This window comes from Suricata suricatta, chromosome 2 (genome assembly GCF_006229205.1).
Source record: "Suricata suricatta isolate VVHF042 chromosome 2, meerkat_22Aug2017_6uvM2_HiC, whole genome shotgun sequence".
NCBI lineage: Eukaryota > Metazoa > Chordata > Mammalia > Carnivora > Herpestidae > Suricata > Suricata suricatta.
The window spans coordinates 97362129-97376564 of record NC_043701.1 but is presented as its reverse complement, the minus strand read 5'-3'; the positions used below and the strand labels follow the sequence as shown (position 1 = coordinate 97376564).

Here is a 14436-nt window from a genome sequence, read left to right as displayed (position 1 = left end):
CCACACACAAAACCCCACTGGGTCTCTCAGGCCTGCGGCCCCATGGCCCCCAAACTCCTTCCACAGGCTCCTCTGTTGACCAGCATTAGCCAACACATGCCTTGAGGAATGCAGTTCCTCAGGGCATTACGGGTGGTCAGAGATTGCTACCCTGGGCCCGAAGCGATGGTTTTCTGTACTGCGGGACCCAGGGGCCCTCAGCAGGCCAAGGTGGAGACCCCCCCACCCAGCACGTGGGCAGTACCAGTATTCCCCATGTGTCAGACTGCGGCACCTGCATGCAGCCCCCCAGTGCAGGAGCCCTGAGCGGCAGGAGCATGCCAGGCAGGGCCTGGAAGGCCCTGAGCAGAGGCCCTGACATGCCCTAGCCTCCATCCAGCCTCAGTCCCAAGCCCCACACATGGAGCCTTCCCCTTTGGAGCCCCCTAGCCTCCTTCCAGCTTCAGCCAGAGCCCTGGACATGGGACCCTCCCACCTTGAGCCCCCACATGCCAGCAGGGTAGGGCACCAAATGGCACCTCCTAGGGTCCGTACCGCGGGAGCACACGGCAGGGCGCACCTGAGCTCAGAGTCAGGGCGAGTGGACAGGAACACCTGTGCCTCTGAAGAGTTCCGGCCGCCGCTGGACACCATCAGTGTCACGAGGAACTGGTCATAGCTGTCGCTCAGAGAGCCCGCAGGGAAGGAAAAGGTGGGGGCTCTGGCATCCAGGCTCTGTGGAGAGGAGACGGCGAAGCAGGAGCGTCCAGGGGTGCTGGCCGCAGTGCATTCCCAGTGATACCTGCAGGAGATGCCACCACGGGGCTGACACACCTGCTCCGGCCTGTCAGGTGCCCACCGAGGGTCACTCAGTGGGCTTTCCCAGGGCCCAGGGAATTGGGTGGGCAGTGAGATTCGATGTTTCCCAGGTGCTCTGATGCAGGGAGGGTGGGGGATCCAAAGCATGAGCGGTCCGCCAGGTGCCTGCCTGGCTTCCTGGGCCAGGACATAAGCACCACGCACCGCCCCACGCTCAGTCCTCTGCACTCATGACAGGTCTTCAGGGTGCAGACTCGGCCCATCTCAGCATACAGGCACACCGAGCCCTCGCTTCTGGGCACCACGTGGGGCTGTCGGGAGGGTGCAGTGTGACCATGACCATGCTGTCCTGAGGCCGAGGCTCAGGAGGTACACGGCCAGCTGAGTTCTTTGTCCAGAGTAGGTGTGTGTCAATGGGAACTCAAGCGGCCGCCTCTGGCCTCCAAAGCCCACACTCAATGCAGCAAAAGTCCTGCCGGGTATCCAGGAGCACTCACAGAGTTCCCTACAGGGGATATGGCCACCCCAGCCCTGCCTTCCTGGAGTGCCCATTCCAGCAGGGACAGCAACTGACAGTGATGGCAGCTGGTGAGCTGGTCTCATGTCACAGGGACAAGGAGCAGGGTCAGGATGGGACTGTCATCGCTTCAGATGGGGTCCTTGGAAGCCTCCCTAGTGGCACTCACAATGGAGAGAGCAGCAGGTCTCTTGATGGATGGGCCGCGAAGGGGGAAGAAGAGAAGCCATGGCTGTTGCAGGCTTCAGCCTCAATAATGGAAGGGGCCCTTCCACCAGCAGGTGGGAAGTCCACTAGGGCCTGGCGGGAGATGGCACAGCCACCCTGGGGTCCCTGAGTGGTCTGGGTGGAGGAGGCACAGACACGGTCCATGGAGGATGCACACTCGGGGTGACCGGGGTACAGACGGGGTCTGTGGAGGATGCACCCCGGGGTGAGGCACAGATGGTGTCCGTGGAGAATGCACACCGGGAGTGACCAGGACACGCATGGTATCCACATCAGGAAACTGGGGAGGCCACCAGGGAGGGTGTGTGGATGGTCAAGGGCACCAGGCCTGAGCCAGAGCCTCTAATATTAATGGATGTGCGAGACTTGGAGATCAAGTCCCCCAAACACCAAAGCAAGAATTTTAATAACAAATAACATAGTTGCTAAGGAGGACCCTTTGTATCTCTCTGAGGCCATTGGGTGGGGATTAGGTCAGGAGGAGGTCCAGGAACGGACTGGCGCTCCTGTAACACAGTCCCCAGGGAGCCCTGACCCATTCAACCCTGTGAGGACACCAGCTCCGAACCAGGAAGCAGGTCCTCCTGGACATGGAGCCGGCCGGCAGCCTGGTCCTGGCCTTCCAGCGTCCAGAGGGGACAGAAGGAAATGTGAGGTTTACAGATGACACAGTCTGTGGTTGTTACAGCAGCCGGAACGGACTGAGACAGTATTTAAACTTCATTGTCCAAAACACCAACTTACAAAGCTGCTTACATGTTTAGTTCCAGGCCTTCCCCAAGTCCCTTATGTTACGGTCCTGAGAGAAACATGGGTTCCACTCACCAGAGTGGAGGCACTGAAGCCGTTTAGATGACTCAGCGGGATTCGAGGGCCGCCACTCCCAATGTTTCCTGGCCTGGGTTTGGGGCGGGAGGGGAGGAGAGGCTGCACTAAGTGACGACGGTTACACAGCCCCCCGGACTCACCTGAGAACAGCCCCAGGACTGTCTGGGTCATAGGACTGGGACCCCCTGAGGATAACGGTGAATGAGGGGGCTCTGGAGATGAACAGGTGTGTGCCCTCGGAGATGACGCTGACAGGGGCCCGGACTCGCACCTCCACCCCTACGCAGTAGGTGCTGTGCACAACGCTGCCCTCCACCTGAACCTGGAACACCAGAGACAAGGGGGTGTCACATGGGGGACTGGGCAGGATGCCCCCCGGGATGGATGCTCCTCTGACCCTCAAAGGAAACCGGAGGGTCTAAATGCACCACCGGCTCCAACGGCAGCTCTGAGCCCTGAAGTGGGAGGCTCTGTTATTTTCAGGCCCAGCCAGCCACCTCCACCAGACAAAAGGCCCACTGTATGCCCAGGGGAAGCCAAGTGGCTGCAGCTGGTGGGGGGAGGGGCACTTGCTCATCACATCTGGAGGGCACACGTAGCTGGGACTCCTGGGTTTGGGGATAGAGCAACACTGTAACACAGCCCTGTCTGCTCACGGCTCAGATGCCAAACATGCTCCATAGACAAGGAGTCTGTCCGTCTGTCCATGGTCTTGGACGTCATTAGCAGACTTCCTTCAAACTATATTTCTACCCCAGTGATTGATGGTCTTGAAACAACACAAATGAACTCTGAGACAAATATTTCTCAACTCAGGAATATGGAACAGTTTGGGGCGCCTGGGTGGCTCAGTCAGTTAAGCATCCAATTTCAGCTCAGGTCATGATCTCATGGTTTGTGGGACTGAGTTCCTTGTCGGGCTCTGTGCTGACAGCTTGGAGCCTGGAGCCTGCTTCAGAGTTCTGTGTCTCCCTCTCTGCCCCGCCACTGCTCATGCTCTGTCTCTTTCAAAAGTAAATAAAAATGTAAAAAAAGAAAACTCTAAAAAAAGGAATATGGAACAGTTTATAAATAAGGCATTCGAAATGGTTCTTTTAGAAGTTTGATGCAACTTGAAAAAACAGAGCTTCACACTCCCTTGCGCTTTTGGTCCTGGCCTCGGTCCTTGGTGACCATCTTCAGAAAGAAGTTCCCTGCTGGCGATTCTCCCGAGGGTGACCTACCAACTCTGATTACACTTGCACGCCTACCTCTAATCTGCCTGACCAAGAGCCATCAGGAATGTCCAGGCATGGGGATATGCAGGGTGGGGGATACCTGTCAGGGCCAAGACAGCAGGAGGTCTGGACATCTAAGGGAGGGACCCCCTGAAGACAATGACAAGAGCTCAGGCATCAGCAAAAGCATCTTCGCAAGTCAGGTCTCCATGACTCAGAGAAAGACACGTCCAGAGCCTACTCAAGGCCAGTAACCAGTGGAGGCAGTGAGTTCGAGGTGTGGACCCCAACCTTAACCCTTTCCACATGAGCAGGGAGGGTGCCTGTGACCCCACTGTCCAGAGCCTGGGGAAAAAGGAGTCTCCCCATGCTGGACACACCTGGCTACCAGCGCTTGGTCTCATCAGTCACTTCGATGCTCATCTTTGCTCACCTTATCCAACAGCACCACTAGCTCAGAACTGCTGGATGGAGAGGGATTCCATGGTCACATGGCCCTGTCTATTTCTCTTTTTGCCAGGTCACGGAACACTCACTTACACAGTATGAACAAGCCTCTGCAAGGATGACCATTTCTAACCACACTGGCAATGATACTTGTAATCTGCAAAGTTTGGGGCCAGACCACAGGGAGATGAATGCCCCCATCAGACCTCCTGGCAGGGGGCCAGACTGCCTGTCTCAGGGACTCTCTGCCATGCTGTTCGTGCCCCAGCTGGAGCACAGGGTGGTTAGGCTGGTCACACAGTCCACACGTGACTGCACCAGGTCTGCTCTGGGCCACATCGTCCAACTGAAGCCTACCCTTCTAGGAGTCACTCCCCAGGAACCTCAGACACAAGCAGACCCAAGGACTGGTCACAGAACTGGAACACCTGCTTGGTCTTATCAATGTGACAGCAGAAAGTACAGATTTAAACTGCGTTAAACCAAGAAAAAATACAGACCATTTCAGGAACAAGTAATTTTAAGAATAAAACTGCGGTGCCTGGGTGGCTCAGTTGGTTGGGCATCTGACTTTGGCTCAGGTCATGATCTCTCAGTTCATGGGATTGAGTTCCACGTAGGGCTCTGTGCTGACAACTCGGAGCATGAAGCCTGCTTTGGATTCTGTCTCCTTCTCTCTCTGCCCCTCCCCCACTTGTGCTCTGTCTCTCTGTCTCTCTCGGTCTGTCTCTCAAAGATAAACAAGCATTGGGGCACCTGGGTGGCTCAGTCAGTTAAGCCTCCGACTTTGGCTCAGGTCAGATATCACGTTCGTGGGTTAGGGCCCTGCATCAGGCTCTGTGCTAACTGCTAGCTCAGAGCCTGGAGCCTGCTTCAGTTTCTGTGTCTCCCTCTTTCTCTGCCCCTTCCCCTCTCATGCTCTGTCTCTTTCTGTATCAAAAATAAATAAAACATTTTAAAAAATCAAAAATAAATAAATAAACATTAACAAAAGACAGTACTACTAATAAAACATTTCCACTATTTAAAAATTACACCTAAGTAAAACTGGTAAAACAAATCCTTCTGATGTTTATTATAGATATAGCACACGTTGCCTCCTTTTCCAGCTCCTTCCCCTGTCCCGTCTCCAAAACACAAGAGCTGCCTGCCAGGCCTCCTCCCTCTTGCTCCTGTCCTTGCTGCTCAGAGACCCCAAATAGATACTCCATTCTCCAGAGGGAAGTGGGGAGCATTCTCGCTGTCCCCCATGTGCGCAGTCTTCACCTTTCCTTGAATTTTCCATTCCACTTTTACAAGTAATCACCAGGGCAGGTGACTGGCTGTAAATCCCCCTGCATTCACTGTTCCGCCTTCCTGCCCACGGCCATTGTGCCCTTTCAGCCTCTCGTTGCCTCTGAGTGCACCAACAGAGCGCTCCGGAGTGACAGAACCTTCCGGAGAGCGTTTAGTAGTGAAGTCCCATCCTTCAGTCTACTCCCAACTCCCCCCCAGTTAATATTTCTGAAGTAGAGTGTGGTTCCCGCTCCACTGGCTCTGACCTTTCCTGTGGGCTGCAGCTGTCACCCGGTCCTGGGGCAGGGTTGTGGGGCAGGGTGGGCAGAGCACAGACCTGGCAAGGCAGCATCTGGAAACCCTGACGGCAGTGAGGCCCGTGGTGACATGCAGTCGCACCATCACTGCTGCTGTGTGCACACTGGTCCCCATGTGCAGGGCAGGCCCGTGTGTCCCAGAGGAAGGAATAAAGCCCCTCCCTGTAGAGCTGAGGTGGCACTGGCGCTCCCAGGCCCAGCCTTCACGCCTGCCAGGCAGACCCCAGACCCTCTGCAGCTGTGTTCCCAGCCAGCCCTGCCTGCCTGCACCCGGCGAGAGCCCTAGTCTCCTTCACGGTCTTGGTCCTGGCTGCTGCCTCCCATGTCCTGGGACCGTAAATAGACTGTCCTGTGAAGCCAACTCTTCTAGAAGAGACCCCAACCTATTGTCACCATTTTTCCAACCAAAACACAGCAAGTGCCAGCATCAGCCTGGTCACCAGGATGCCCCGGTGGCCGTGCTCTCTGGCTAATGTCCCCTCCCTCTCCAGGTAGTGGGGCCCTCGGTGACGCAAATACACCTTTAACATCCTGGGACGACCTCAGTGACGCGGTCAAAGCATGTGCACGGGAAGCTGTTGCTAAACGAATAAGGACATTTTCACCATCACCCTGTCCGCATTTGGACACAAAATTCGTTGTCTAGAAGGAATCAAGCACTTCTCGAGATCCCAGCCACACTTATTTTGACAACCTGCCTCTGCTTGGACAGAGCCGCCTGGGGTGACAGGGGCTGGGGTCCCGCAAGGAGGCTGGTGGGAGGCACGCTGCCCAGTCACCCACCTTGGCAAGCGCGGTGTAGTTGCCGGGCTGCAGGAAGTAGCCGGGGACAGTGAGGGTCTGTCCATGAGTGCTGACAGCCGGGGGCAGCAGCACCTGTGCCCCCTCTGAGTTCCAGAAGGTCCAGGTGTAGGAAAGGCCTTGGGAGATGTCACAGAGGATTGCAGACTCGAACGTCACGCCCAGCTTCACGGGCTGAGATCTCCACACCTGCGGGTTAAAGAGAGTCTTGAAAGCTCTGTTATGCCTGATGCCACAGAGAAGCGTCAAAATTTATTCCTGACATGGTGCAACCCAAAGATCGTTTGCATAATCACAGGGTGGGATCCTTACAGCTGAAATAGAAAACACGGAAACAAACATTCATTCTTCCTGCAGACAAGCTCCCAAGTCACTTTATAAAAACAAGAAGAAAGAATACGTGAGTATTTATACTTGTATGCTCATGAGAGAAAAATCCTTCCAAGCATAAAATTAATGGGAAAATATGAATGGGAAAAGGTGAATAGATTTGACTCCATAGAAATTTAAACTTCAGAATGTCAAATATAATTTTAAAAGGAAATCAACAAAGAAAAGAAGTGCATTTCCAAAATACATGAAAGTTACCATTGTTTAAAAACTTTTTTATAGTATTTTTGAGGGAGACAGAGTGTAAGCAGGGGAGGGGCAAAGAGAGCAGGAGACACAGAATCCAAAGCAGGCTCCAGGCTCCAAGCTGTCAGCACAGAGCCCGAAGGGGGGCCCAAACTCATAAACTGCAAGATCATGGCCTGAGCCGAGGTGAAGAAACAGATGCTTAGCCCACTGATTCACCCGCAGCCCCAGTATTGTTTAGAATCAAGAAATATTAGGGGCACCTGGGTGGCTCAGCGGGTTAAGCATTCGTTTCTTCATCTCGGCACACGTCATGGTCTCACAGCCCATGTCAGGCTCTGTGCTGAGAGTGAGGAGCCTGCTTAGGATTCGCTCTCTCTCCCTCTCCGTCCCTCCCCCTCTTGCATGCACTCTCTGTCTAAAAAAATTAGAAAAAAAGAAACATCGGTATTTGTTCTAACTGGAATTTGACTTTTGATCTTCCTTAAGTATATTCAGTGACAAGGGCATTCTCCCGATGCATTTCAGGTGATTCCCCCTTTTTCTTTATACTTCTAGAAAATGTGTACAAGAGAAACACTATGAAAAAAAGTGGACTCATCAATAGTGTTTTATTTAAAAAAAAAAAAAAACTTGAGTACCCTTATTTGAGAAAATAACCCCAGGGGGCGCCTGGCTGGCTCAGTCTACTAGTAGAGCTTACAGCTCTTGATCTCAGGGTTTTAAGTTCGAGCCCCACACTGGGAGTAGAGCTTACATAGAAAACAAAAAAAAGAAGAGAACCCTGGATCACACAGACAATACACACTTTGAGCCACAGGGTGTGGACTCAACTCGATGGCATTTAACTAGGGAAAAGCCCTGGTCGGTGGCTCCACCTAAGAGCAGAGTCAGAATTTAAGCACAGACCTCTCTCCTCTTGTTCCAGGAGGACCCCTGCTCCTAATCTCCATGTTAGGGGCCCCATGACCTTCTGTTTGTCTCCCCCACCCAGAGAGCCCGCACCCTTGCAGATTGATGGCCTCACCGGGGCATGGGTCCAGCCTGTAACAGGGCACACGATCCCGCAGGGCACACACGGCCAGGAACCACTCTCTGTGTGCCCCCTGATCCCCACTCCCTCATCTGGGGTGGGTGGTCTGCGGCCCAAGACCCTGGTAAGTAGCCCAGCAACGGCCTCTGGTGCCAGAAAACCACGGGATGCATCGGACAAATGCTGCTGAGTCACGGACTTTCACTCCGTGTGCCACTGGACACTCGTGCCCTGAAAGGGGAAATCCGCTCTGCACCAGAGGCCTCAAGGGAACAAAAGTAGTAAAAAGCGGTCCTACTCTTCCCAGCTGGCAGCAGGTGCTCGGGAAAGGACTGGCGGAGGCTGTGGGCGTTGACGTGTGTATCCCAATATGGCTTCTCCTAAGGAGGCTTCCGTGTGCTGCACCAGCACTTTCGAAAGCTTCGCTGAGCAGGCTGCACTGTACACCAGTGTAAGGGGGCTAACAAAGGCCCATTTGGGGCCCCAAGGAGGCCCTCCTCTGCCTCAGCCCCAGGCTCAGAAGCCCTCAGAGGCGCCCCCTGGCGCTGGGTGCAGAGGGCCAGCTGCATGAAGCCTCCCGAAACCCCGTGGCTCCCGCCCAGGCCCTACCTGCAGCTTCTGAGGCCCCATGCGCATCACAGGGGGTGGCTGGCACCGCTCACGCACCACAAAAAGTTGCTTTCTCAGGGAGGCAGCGCTGACGTCATTGAAGGCAAGGACCTGGACAGTAAACTCCCCTTCCCTGGAAGGGCCACAACGTACAGAATGAAGAGACTGGACAGTCCGTCTGTCCCTCCTCCTCTGGGATGCCCACCCTCTGAGGGATCATAGGACTCGACGGTCAGACAACTCACCAGTGGGAAGGCAGGACACTCAGGTCACGAGGTTGATGCCCCTGGGGTCACCTGCTGCCCGCCCAGTGTGGGCAAGACAGGCACCCAGCTCCCAGATGAACAGAGAAGTTACCACTCATGTGGGAACGCATCCCATGGCCGTGGCCTGGCCCCCTCCGTGCATCACAGGATGGACCTCCATGTGACATGCTCCCAGACCCTCGACCGGGAAGCCTGGGCATGATCTCCCTGCTCTCTTCCCTGAGGTCCCTCCCAGGGTGTGGGCAGCCCTGGGACACTCTAGGGATGCAGCATCTGTTCCCCAAGCCACAAAGCATGTCCCCAGGCCCTGGGCATGGGCGGCCACCTGAGGGAGCCATGCTGGGCATTATCTCTCAACCACTTCCTTATGTGAAGACCCATCTCCAGCAAAGAGAGTGCAGACTGGGAGCCAGTGACTGGGCCATTCAGGCTTGTCCCCACATGTGGCAAGGCTACAGGAATTCCCAATGACATCCTGCACTGCGGGGTGTCTGCCAGCTTTCCCTTCTGCTCCGGCCACATGGGCCATGTTTCTGGCACTTGTGCACACTTTACTACATCCCTGAGGCTTAGACTATTGGGGGAGGGGGGGTTCCACAGCTGCAGTCTCCAGGAACCCAGTGCTGGGCTGCCCCCCTCAGTCCAGGACCGGTCCCCAGTCGGAAGGCTCAGACTCAGACCTGGGTGGCCTGCACTTCGTCCTCTCCTGACCTTTGAAGGTGGCTTCCTGTGGGCACATCCAACTCCCAGGCAGGCCTAGCTGAATGCCTTGTTCCAGGTAAACAGCAGGCGCTCAATAAATAATGAAAGGACACAGCCCAAGATCCTCAGGAGGACAGAGCAGCCCTTTGCAGTCTTCTGAACCCTTTCTGCCTTCGTCTGGCCCCCACCCCTTGTCCCACCGCCCCATCCAGGCCTCTTGGCACTGAGAGTATCTCTGTTCTCCTGCCATCTACAGACTGGGAGCTCTGGAGAACAGCTGGGTTCATGCGGCTCTCTTTAGTATGTGCCACCTGCATGCGCTGCAGGGTCGGTTAGGAGAGTCTTACATTCCTATGGCAGCATGCAGCGCCCTGCCTGCACCCGAGCCGCTCACCTGCCAAATCTATGGGTGGAGGAGCTGCCCCCCGGGCTCACAGCACCATCCCCAAAGTCCCACAGGAAAGCCACGTCGCTGCCAAAGGTGAGTCTGCACTCGAAGGTCACACTGGTGTTGAGCAGAGCTGAGGATGGGGACACAAGCCGGTTGGCGACAATTCTCCTCTGCGTCCTGATGTGGCGGGGCTCCGAGGCCACCCTGCCCAGCCCACTGGAAGCCTGCACTGTCACGCTGTACCTGCGGGGGCAGGGACCAAAGAGGGAGCAGGGAGGGCGGGGGGGGGGGGGGGGGGGGGGGGGGGGGGGGGGGGGGGGGGGGGGGGGGGGGGGGGGGGGGGGGGGGGGGGGGGGGGGAGACAGGAACGGGAACTGGTCAGAGGCAGAGAACGCCCGCCTCACGGTCCCTTTAAGGCAGGGACAGGCATGGTCCTCTGCAGGGCTTTCCTGCTTACAGGAGGGTCACCCCTTGGTCATTAAGTCTGTCACCTCCAGAGCAGCGGGTCAGCACTGGACCCCTCCTTGTAGGGGAATTTACCAGGTGGGGAAATGGGATCTGAATCCACAGTCGATCGTCTGGTTGCAAAGCCCCACATGTGCACCTGGTTCAGGGGGGAGGAAAGGAGCCTCCCCTTGCTTTAAATTCACATTTGAGGGGCACCTGGTGGCCCCGTCAGTTAAGTGTCCAAGTCTTGATTTTGGCTCAGGTCATGATCTCATAGTTTGTGGGATCAATACCTGAGTTGGGCTCTGTGCTGATAGCTCAGAGCCTGGGCATCCTCTCTCTCTCTCTCTCTCCCTCTCTGCCCCTCACCCACTCACTCTCTCTCTCAAAACAAATAGGCTTTAAAAAATGAAAGGTTAAAAGTGAATAAATAGGGGCACCTCAGTGCCTCAGTCGATTAAGCGTCTGGCTTCGGCTCAGGTCATGATCTCACGGTTCATGGATTCGAGCCCCGCATCGGACTCTGTGCTGACAGCTAGCTCAGAGCCTGGAGCCTGCTTCAGATTCTGTATCTCCCTCTCTCTCTGACTCTCCCCTGCTTGTGCTATCTCTCTCTGTCTCTCAAGAATAAATGAAAAACAAAATTTAAAAAAGGAATAAATAAATAAATGTACATTTGAGTCCCATATGCGCATGTGCCAGTGGCCCTCAGCATGAATGTAGCTGGGGGTCGTAGTGGGGAAATCTACACACTGAGCCGTGGCCACACTCATTTACTCACCACTTGGGGATTCGGAGTCTTTTCTTAACCAGCCTGGAAGTTGTCCTCATGGGTGGGCCTTCTCCAAAGAACCACAGGAACACCAGGGAGGTCGTCTCCTTGGTAACAGCCAGAAAGGTGATGTCGGTGTCGGTGGCAAACACGGTTCCGTTAGTGTAGACAGAGACGGCTGTGGAAGTGAGGGAGGTACGGATGCTTCGGTCCATCCAGGAACCCAGGCACCTCACCTCCCACACGGTGGGGCGGGAAGGTAGGGTCCTGAGCTGCTGGCATGAAGACAGCCCCAGTTCAAAGGTCAGAGTAGTCCTAAAGTGCCGGGGCCAACTCCCTGTGAGTTTTCCTCGAGAGAGTCTGGTACGAGGTTGGGGCTCCCAGAGGATTCCGAGCCATAACCCACCCTGTACCTTCAGGCTGAAGCCTCTGTGTGTGTGGTTTCTAGAAGGCCCTACAACAAAGTGCAGGGAAACGCAGAGCTAGCTCAAAAGCAAATGCAGATCTCACTAGAGCTAATCACAGAATCTGGCACTTTCTGAGGCCCTCACTGATCCCTACTAATAAGTCTAGAATCAGAAAGGGACCATACGCTGCATCTGGTACTGAACAGTCACGGGGGCCCATGTCTGGCTGCTGCCCGCTCGGGTCTGAGACATGAAGGACACGTTCCAAGAGGGACCGGCTGGAAAACGATGTGTGATGACAGTGCCTGCATGGGAAAACACGAAACAGAAAATGTGGTAAGGGTCTTAACATCCACTCCTTTTTTTCACACAACAGATGGTCCATAGTTTCCATTTTTTACTCTCTCTGAATCTCAGTCAGTTTCAAAATTCTGAGCCTGAGTTTTGGAAGCAGACAAGCCTGCACAGAACGTGACCCTTGTCACAGAAGGTGTGTTAATTCTTTTGCTGGACGGCCTCATCTTTAAAGGGCCTCTCGCGAGTGCACAAAGGAGTGTCTAACTTCACAAGGGGTCCTAACAGGGTAGGGGGGGGACCCAGGCTTCTAACCCCTCAGACACACAATGCAAAGGGCTGCACATACATGATATGCAAGCACACACATGTGTGCAGGTACCAGGAGGGCAGACACCCAACACGGTGTCAGGGTCCAGAGCGGGACTGTCAGGTCTGGGCACATTTAGAACAACCCATGGATCTAACGGGACAGGAGGAGAAGGGGTGGGTCTCTGTTCCCAGGTACTGGTGTTCTCTGCAGCTCTTCTCTTCATGGAGAGAAAACCCTCTTTTATGACAACTGTAACGTGGAGTGACTATTTTATTCTTCATCAATGCTTTAAAATATTATTTTAAATGTTTATTGTTGAGAAACAGAGAGTGTGAGCATGGGAGGGGCAGAGAGAGAGGGAGACAGAGTATCTGAAGCTGGCTCTGCACCAACTCATGAACTGGGAGATCACAACCTAAGCCAAACTCGACCCTTAACTGATTGAGACCCCAGGCACTCCAATGTTTTAGAATTTCTGAAAAATAAATCTCCCATGCCTAAGAGTGATAGCATCTCATTGACAATACCTACAACTCAGTTCTGGCCAGGATACAGTCGCCAGTCCAGAAGAGAAAGCACAACGTACGGATTTGCACAGGACCACCCAGCGGACCTCCCGATATGAACTCCCGGCTCTGACCCACAGGGCACAGACCAAAGACCCTCCTCCCTGTGTTTTGTGATGTCCTGGACAGAGAGGCTCTCACGGGGCTAAGTGTACAGAGAATGTGCAGCTGGTGTGTGAAACCCCGTGACTGAGTTCATGTGGACACCCCTCCTGGCCTCTCCCTTTTTCTGCTTCTGGGAAACATAGCCCATAATTCCACTCACTGAGGCTGGTGCTCTGGGACTGTTGTCCACGGGTACCCACGCTTGCCCATGACCCTTTCTCCCACGTGGTGCTGATACGTGGCTGGGATTCTCCCCTCCCTCCCCTCCTGCCCCCAAGCCGGGTCCCTTACAGCACTGAGCACAAAGGGAGCTTCTCGCTGGTGGCCTAGGGGCCTGGCATGAGCAACTCGGGAGGACAGCTGTGTCCTGTGAGCACTGAGCCACCTGCAGCGCCCGTGGGTCCTCACCTCTGCTCAGACTTGCTGCCAAGCTGCCAGCCCCAATGCCCTCCCTGCACCCGTCACCCACAGCAGGCCCACTCCTCAAGGTCCATCATGGACCGCCCACCTCGCTGTTGCACACGATCCCTCCCGAAACCTCCCAGCCTCCCAGGCCCTGGCCGTGCCCTTCGAAATGCAGCCCCACTTGCCAGCTCCTGTTTTTCAGATGCCTTTGCTAGACCATGAATCCCAACACTGACGACTTTCAATGTGCCCCTCAGATTCCCCACGTCCTGAGCAGAGGGCCAGGGGCTCAGACCCCGGGTGCAGCTCTTACCTTTTTGATCTGTGTGGGAGCCCATGAGGACAACAAGCCCGTCCTTGTGGAGGCTGCTAGAGTTCATGGACACGGACACGGTTGTGTGGCCAATTTCCACATAATAGGGGCCAAGCTCCTTTTCAGCTCCATGGAACTCACTGAGAATAACTGCCTTGAGCATATAGACTCCTTCTGGAAAAAGGACCAAGAATGGTCACTTAACGAACTATTAAGAGAATGTGCAACATCGAACCTCCATGGAAGGGCGATGACACTTGATAACACTGGACACAGCAGAGATGACTTGCTCTTGCAGGAGGGCAAGTCCACAGGAGGGCCACTCCACAGGAGAGCCACGTGGTGGGCATAGGACAATTCCACGGGGCCCTGCATGGGCTTTAATGCTCTGCTGTGGTGAAAGTCTTAATAATTTTCATGAACAAATGGCGCTGCATTTTCATTTTGCCCTGGGCCCTGGGAATTCTGCTGTGAAACATATTCACGGGGATGGACACAGACCCTGGTCACCCTACCGCTAAGCTAAAGAATACAGTGGTTTTGAATATCACAAGCACAGACAAGCACACACTGTGCACATGCGCATGCACGCACACACACACGCACACACATGCTGCCCTTTTCTGAAGTGAGGGAGTGGGCAGAGCTGACCCGGCTGGTGGGCGGGAAGGAGACCACTGAGCACAGAAAACACACTACAGAAGTTAAGATGGGGAGCCCTGGGTGGCTCAGTCAGATGAGCGTCTGACTCTTGCTGTCAGCTCAGATCATGATCTCATAGTTCATCAGGTCAAGTCCCAGATCGGGCT

At 54.8% G+C, this 14436-nt stretch overlaps 1 protein-coding gene across 1 annotated transcript in view; it reads right to left on the bottom strand.

Annotated features, from left to right (window-relative positions):
• PKD1L1 (polycystin 1 like 1, transient receptor potential channel interacting) overlaps positions 1-14436 on the bottom strand; it is a 94697-nt gene that overhangs the window by 54803 nt on the left and 25458 nt on the right. Inside the window, 8 exon segments of the mRNA XM_029919144.1 lie at positions 560-781; positions 2512-2693; positions 6411-6617; positions 8647-8779; positions 10009-10248; positions 11234-11402; positions 11817-11936; positions 13628-13801. Coding sequence (XP_029775004.1) covers positions 560-781; positions 2512-2693; positions 6411-6617; positions 8647-8779; positions 10009-10248; positions 11234-11402; positions 11817-11936; positions 13628-13801 — 1447 coding nt within the window.